Here is a 7,500-nt window from a genome sequence, read left to right as displayed (position 1 = left end):
TGGTAGACTAACCGATTATTTATATCAGTTAATGAACGAGCCCAATGCAAAAATGCATGTTGGGTCTTTGAAAAGTTCGAATCATTTTGATAATAATCAGTTTGATCTGTTTTACTGAGAAGGTCTACGGTTCGAGTCCGTATAGCCCTAAACAAAAATAAAGAAAATTCAAATCAAAATTAAAATAAATAAAATGAAAAAATTTTAAATAAAAATATAAATAAAAATAAAATTTCTAATAGAATTTAGAAATTCTAAACAAAAACAAAATTGAGAATTCCTTTGAATTCCCCTTTTTTAGAGCGAATCAAAAGTGAAGTGAAAAGAAAAGGCGAGAGGAAAGAAGTAAACATAATGTAAAAATTATAGTCAATGAATCTTGAAACGAAACATGTACCAAAGCAAACAAAGAAAACTGGGTGATTGAATCAAAATAAATTGTTGTTTCGATTAACCGATTATGGATAAGTTTGGAATTCATTCCAATTCGACTTGACTAATCTAATATATTTTCCGCAGTCATAGGAGTGCGCCTATGTTTCTGATTTACGAATATGATATATTCTGGGCATTTCTAATAATATCAAGTGTTATTCCTATTTTAGCATTTCTAATTTCCGGAGTTTTATCCCCAATTAGCAAAGGGCCGGAGAAACTTTCTAGTTATGAATCGGGGATAGAACCAATGGGCGATGCTTGGTTACAATTTCGAATCCGTTATTATATGTTTGCTCTAGTTTTTGTTGTTTTTGATGTTGAAACGGTTTTTCTTTATCCATGGGCAATGAGTTTCGATGTATTGGGGTTATCCGTATTTATAGAAGCTTTAATTTTCGTGCTTATCCTAATAGTTGGTTCAGTTTATGCATGGAGAAAAGGAGCATTAGAGTGGTCTTAGCTCTTGAATATTCTGCAAAAATAATGAAAAAAAAAAAAATAACATTGAGACAGTTATGAATTCCATTGAGTTTCCTCACTTGATCGAACAACTCAAATTTCAGTTATTTCAACTACATCAAATGATCTTTCAAATTGGTCAAGACTCTCTAGTTTATGGCCACTTCTCTATGGTACCAGTTGTTGCTTCATTGAATTTGCTTCATTAATAGGCTCACGATTCGACTTTGATCGTTATGGATTAGTACCAAGATCTAGTCCTAGACAAGCGGACCTAATTTTAACAGCCGGCACAGTAACCATGAAAATGGCTCCTTCTTTAGTGAGATTATATGAACAAATGCCTGAACCAAAATATGTTATTGCTATGGGGGCATGTACAATTACAGGGGATGTTCAGTACCGACTCTTATAGTACTGTTCGGGGAGTCGATAAGCTAATTCCTGTAGATGTCTATTTGCCGGGCTGTCCACCTAAACCGGAGGCGGTTATAGATGCTATAACAAAACTTCGTAAAAACTATCTCGAGAAATTTATGAAGATCGAATTAGGTCTCAACCCGGGAATCGGTGTTTTACTACCAATCACAAGTTTAATATTGAACGCGCTACTCATACTGGAAATTATGATCAAGGATTACTATATCAACCACCGTCTACTTCAAAGATCCCTCCTGAAACATTTTTCAAATATAAAAAGGTCAGTATCGTCCCACGAATTAGTAAATTAGAGGAAGAGCTCATTTGTACAGAATAACAAAAAGGCAAACCAATCTTCATAAATTTCATCGTGAATGTGAAATACTTATATTATACAAAAATAATTATTAAAATTATTATACAAATAAAATGCGGAAGGGAGAAAAGATGCAGGGTCGTTTGTCTGCTTGGCTAGTCAAACACGGACTGGTTCATAGATCTTTGGGTTTTGATTACCAAGGAATAGAGACTTTACAAATAAAGCCCGCAGATTGGCATTCCATTGCTGTCATTTTATATGTATATGGTTACAATTATCTGCGGTTGCAATGTGCCTATGATGTAGCGCCGGGCGGGCTGTTAGCTAGCGTATATCATCTTACGAGAATAGAGTATGGTATAGATCAACCAGAAGAAGTATGTATAAAGGTATTTGCCCCAAGGAAGAATCCTAGAATTCCGTCTGTTTTCTGGGTTTGGAAAAGTGCGGATTTTCAAGAAAGGGAATCTTATGATATGTTGGGAATCCTTTATGATAATCATCCGCGTCTGAAACGTATCTTAATGCCGGAAAGTTGGATAGGGTGGCCCTTACGTAAAGATTATATTGCTCCTAATTTTATGAAATACAAGATGCTCATTGAATAATAAGAAACTAATCTTCAGTCTTCCAACTACAAATATTCAAGGACTATTTGTACGCTCTCTTATAGATCAACGGAGTCATTGAAGTTTCATTCATATTATTATGGATATGGATAGACTAAATCAAAAAATAATACAATTAGGGATTCGTTGAATTCTCAAATTTTGAAGATATTGATTTTGACAAGTCGAGTTAATAGGATGAACTAAACGAATTCTGCATCATGAACTTTGTACCGCGCGCATCCCTTAGATGAGCTCTAAAAAGTCACATAACATAGGAGGGAATTAAGAAATAGAAAAAGAATATGAAATAAAATACAAAGAAATGAAAGAGGATCGGATTCTATTTATATTGTATCTGAGACGAATCTTGGGTATTTCCACCCTCAACTCCTATCGACTAGACTTTTAGGTCTTTTAACTAACTAAAGTGACTTTAACTTTCGAGTCTATATGAAGTATTAACATTCTTTTGATCGAGGGAGACAAATTATGAACAAATCAAATAAAAAGAAGAGGAAACATAATCTAATTTTTTTACATACTTTTTATAACATAAACGCTTTACTCATCTAAAAAGGCTATATCTCCAGACATCTAGATGGATAAGTTAAGTATATATCATGATCTATACTATTAATGAATATGTATGTCGATCTATATCAGATCTATATCAATTAATTTGATATAGTTGTAGAATAGATACTCATACACAAATTAATCATGTGCCAGGGAACTAGATTTGAACTGGTGACACGAGGATTTTCAGTCCTCTGCTCTACCAGCTGAGCTATCCCGACCATTTTCAACGCGTCGTCTTCCTCATTTTACTAAACGGCTTTTGTCTATGTCAATTAAAAAAAAAGACGAAAAAGTATTCTAAAGTCTTATCCAGACCCGGAATGTTTTGTATCTTTTAAAAAAACGAATAAAAAGACGACTTCGTAAAGTAAATTTCAGCTCGAATAATGATTTGGATTGTTAATCATTCCATTTTCCACTGGAATGGGGGTTTCTTGTTTTGCTCAAAGATATTCATTTTTATGTATATCATATCTATCCCAAGACTTGTGAAAAGAAATCCAGCCCGGATATGTTTGTGAAAGAATCGAATGAATGAGAAAGATAACGAAATTTGAACCGTTAACAAAAAGAGAGAATAGGATAAAAATAATAAGGGAGTCGAGCGGGCCTGTTTTGGGGATAGAGGGACTTGAACCCTCACGATTTCTAAAGTCGACGGATTTTCCTCTTACTATAAATTTCCTTGTTGTCGATATTGACATGTAGAATGGGACTCTATCTTTATTCTCGTCCGATTAATCAGTTATCTATCAGACTATGGAGTGAATGATGTGATCAATTAATATTCAATCCTTTCTTCAACTTGGAATCAATTCAAATCAAAACAATTTTTTTTTTTTCATATAAAGATAAAAATACGGATTCGGCCCCTATTAATCATCTGAGATATTATTTCAGTACGTATCCGTATGTATATATGGTTATCCTTTACTTTATCCTTTCTGGAATCTGGAATTTTGATGGAAGGATTTCTTTACTTTACTAATGCAACGCAGTCAACTCCGTTTGTTAGAACAGCTTCCATTGAGTCTCTGCACCTATCCTTTTTTTTATTCTGTCTTTATGAACCTTTGTTTGTTTTCGAAAACAGGATTTGGCTCAGGATTGCCCATTTTAATTCCAGGGTTTCTCTGAATTTGAAAGTTATCACTTAGTAGGTTTCCATACCAAGGCTCAATCCAATTAAGTCCGTAGCGTCTACCAATTTCGCCATATCCCCTTTTTGTTTTGAGATTCAAATCTTATTATTACCCGCCTTCATTTACATTCTATTGGAACTGTTGAAGTTATTAGATACCGATTCCTATAAAATTGCTATAACTATAAAAAGTGTTTCTCTTCTTTTTTCTTGTCTATCTTCTTTCATCTCTATCAGAAATCCTTCTTTAGTCTAATCAGAAAGGATTCTATCATTTCTCTATCCGCAATTCAATATAGATGTATATATACCACATTTATTATATATACTTCTCTTACTCTCATTCTTTCTCGTGCAATTTTGAATACTCGAACGGTCGATTCTTTTTCTTTTTTCTATATTTTTTCTTTTCTATATTCATATTAAGTATGAATAACTAATAATGAAAAGAATAAAAAGTTAATAGCCAAGATTCTACTAGTTTACTAAATTCCTATGCATGTACAATTTCTGTTATGTGAGCCCGCTTAGCTCAGAGGTTAGAGCATCGCATTTGTAATGCGATGGTCATCGGTTCGACTCCGATAGCTGGCTTTTCTTTATTTGTTTGATTTTTACATAATTGATAATGCCTTTTGAAATCAAAGAATATTGAAAAGCTTCGTTCCCTTGCCAAGGGGGACCCATTATTATGTGGTAGGAACTTCAAATTATGAATAAAAGTTCAAAGTTAGAGTAGTTAAATCTCTGCAGAACAAATCAAGAATAGAAAAGGACCTTTTTCTATATACATTATTGGTATATATACAAAAGGTCCGGATATTGATACAATCCATCCCATTATTCTTTGTAGTATACTACTTCAGTAGATTTTGTTTCATTTATCATATTTATCCTTTAGTTCAGTAGTTCAGTTTTAATTTAGGTTTTTGAAAATTCAATAAAAATAAAATAAGTAAAATAAGGAGTTTTTATGTCACGTTACCGAGGGCCCTGTTTCAAAAAAAATACGCCGTCTGGGGGCTTTACTGGACTCACTAGTAAAAGGCCTAGGGCTGGGAGCGATCTTAGAAATCAATCACGCTCCGGTAAAAATCTCAATATCGTATTCGTTTAGAAGAAAACAAAATTACGTTTTCATTATGGTCTTACAGAACGACAATTACTTAAATACGTTCGTATCGCCGCAAAAGCCAAAGGGTCAACAGGTCAGGTTTTACTACAATTACTTGAAATGCGTTTGGATAACATCCTTTTCGATTGGGTATGGCGTCAACTATTCCCGAGCCCGCCAATTAGTTAATCATAGACATATTTTAGTTAATGGTCGTATAGTAGATATACCAAGTTATCGCTGCAAACCCCGAGATATTATTACAGCGAGGGATGAACAAAATCCAGAGCTATGATTCAAAATTATCTTGAGTCATCCCCCCAGGAGGAATTGCCAAAACATTTGACTCTTGACCCATTTCAATATAAAGGATTGGTCAATCAAATAATAGATAATAAATGGATCGGCTTGAAAATAAACGAATTGCTAGTGGTAGAATATTATTCTCGTCAGACTTAACTCTAACTAAAATAACAAGGGTTTGGATAATTTTGCCCCCTATCGCCCAAGTAAAGAAACAAAAGAAAGTAAGGGTTTGGTTTGATCGGGGGTTTTCTCCCATTCATATATCATAGATATATAGGATATTTTCATTCCTTTCCAATTTTCCAGTATTTTTGTACCACAGAAATTAGGAATAGAGAATCTATATCAAGGAAAGGTCTAACTGTTGGAATAAAGGTATCCATTGTTATGGGATTTGATACATTGCAGTCAGTAACATTGATAAATTAGGTGAAGGTACGGAAAGAGAGGGATTCGAACCCTCGGTAAACAAAAGCCTACATAGCAGTTCCAATGCTACGCCTTGAACCACTCGGCCATCTCTCCTACATAATGATTATGGCCCTGAACCCGAGTGAATCATGAGTCATTCATATTAGATTGTTGAATAGGTATGGTACGTACAATCAATTCTAACTAATAAAAATAGAAAAAATAGAAAATTCTTTAATCAAATAAAGAACTTTCCTTCGAAATTGGGGATAAAGATAATTTTTTTGTTTTTGTGAAAACTCTTCTTAAAAGCAATAAAGATATGTATCTATTCGTGTTTGTGAAGTTTGTAAAGATGGCCCTTCCGTCTTTTTTGATATCTATACCGGCTTAAATCATTGGATTGGAACGATCTGTTTTATGTTATTTTGTACCGTACAACTACTTTTTGTGGGATCGTTTTCTCATGAGAGGTAATTAAAAGAAATTATAAAATGGATTGCTACTTATGCCTAGATCCCGGATAACTGGAAATTTTATTGATAAGACCTTTTCAATTGTAGCCAATATCTTATTACGAATAATTCCGACAACTTCGGGAGAAAAAGAGGCATTTACTTATTACAGAGATGGTGTGATTTGATTTTTTTTTATTTACCGCTTCAAGTCTTAGGAGAAAGACACATTAGTCGGGATAGAAAGATTTGAAATAACTCTACGCTTGTTGAAGGTGAAGTTTATAAGTTTATAAATAAAATAATTCCTCTGTCGGGTATCCCTGATTAATGCAGCCTCAGATGCTTCAATTGTGAATTCTAGCATTGAACGTAAGGTTACACCTATGACTATGGGTTCTGTATTGCAGTGCAGGTTAACCCTACCCCACTAGTACCAATAGGCGGCATAGAGGAAGAAACACTACGCCTAGGAATCAACAACACGAAAACTTTGTTAGAAATTATCCCTTTCTTTATTGGGATTGGGACTAAGAAGAATGGTTGGGACAACAAACATCCATCTCGTTCGTACTTTGGATACCCGTATAACCATCGAAGACTGTTGAAGTGACTAATTCCTAGAAATTAAGGAAGATTGAGGACAAAGAAATTGTTGGAGTTAGCTTAATATTATATTTTCTCTAGTATCAACATGCTTGATGTTAAGAAAAGATCTTTTGCAGGAAGGTTGGCTAGAGATTTCTTGTAAAAACACTAGTCTTGTTTCAGTTCATAATGAGAATATTTCACTCCCCTTTTTATTCTACGTTTTATTCTCATTATGCACATTAAGGGAGGAGCCGTATGAGATGAAAATCTCACGTACGGTTCTGGAACGGAGATTCTTTGAATCGAATGACGACCGTAACGGATGTCTGCTCAATCCGAAGGAAATTATGCAGAAGCTTTACAGAATTATTATGAAGCTATGCGGCTAGAAATTGATCCCTATGATCGAAGTTATATACTCTATAATATAGGCCTTATTCACACAAGTAATGGAGAACATACAAAAGCTTTGGAATATTATTTTCGGGCACTAGAACGAAACCCCTTCTTACCACAAGCTTTAAATAATATGGCCGTGATCTGTCATTACGTGCGACTATCTCCACTATAGAAAGAAAAGAAAAAGGAAAAAAATAGGCTTTCTACATATGCATTGTCAAAACAACGATTTTTATCAGCTGTAGAAAATAAAGCAA

At 34.1% G+C, this 7,500-nt stretch overlaps 1 protein-coding gene and 2 non-coding genes across 3 annotated transcripts in view; 2 read left to right on the top strand and 1 right to left on the bottom strand.

Moving 5' to 3' along the window:
* Positions 1-4,488: 4,488 nt before the first annotated feature.
* Positions 4,489-4,561, top strand: TRNAT-UGU. Its single transcript has one exon. It is a non-coding gene; the product is annotated as a tRNA-Thr (tRNA).
* A 1,264-nt stretch (positions 4,562-5,825) lies between these two features.
* TRNAS-GGA lies at positions 5,826-5,912 on the bottom strand. The gene has a single exon. It is a non-coding gene; the product is annotated as a tRNA-Ser (tRNA).
* Positions 5,913-6,226: 314 nt separating this feature from the next.
* LOC125368813 (photosystem I assembly protein Ycf3) overlaps positions 6,227-7,500 on the top strand; it is a 2,054-nt gene continuing 780 nt past the window's right edge. Inside the window, exons 1-2 of the mRNA XM_048370344.1 lie at positions 6,227-6,430; positions 7,165-7,392. Of these exons, the coding sequence (XP_048226301.1) occupies positions 6,307-6,430; positions 7,165-7,392 (352 nt within the window). The 5' untranslated portion in view covers positions 6,227-6,306. The remainder of the gene's footprint in view (positions 6,431-7,164; positions 7,393-7,500) is intronic.

This window comes from Ricinus communis, unplaced genomic scaffold (genome assembly GCF_019578655.1).
Source record: "Ricinus communis isolate WT05 ecotype wild-type unplaced genomic scaffold, ASM1957865v1 Ctg19, whole genome shotgun sequence".
In the NCBI taxonomy this organism is placed as follows: Eukaryota; Viridiplantae; Streptophyta; class Magnoliopsida; order Malpighiales; family Euphorbiaceae; genus Ricinus; species Ricinus communis.
This window is presented reverse-complemented; position numbering and strand designations above follow the sequence as displayed.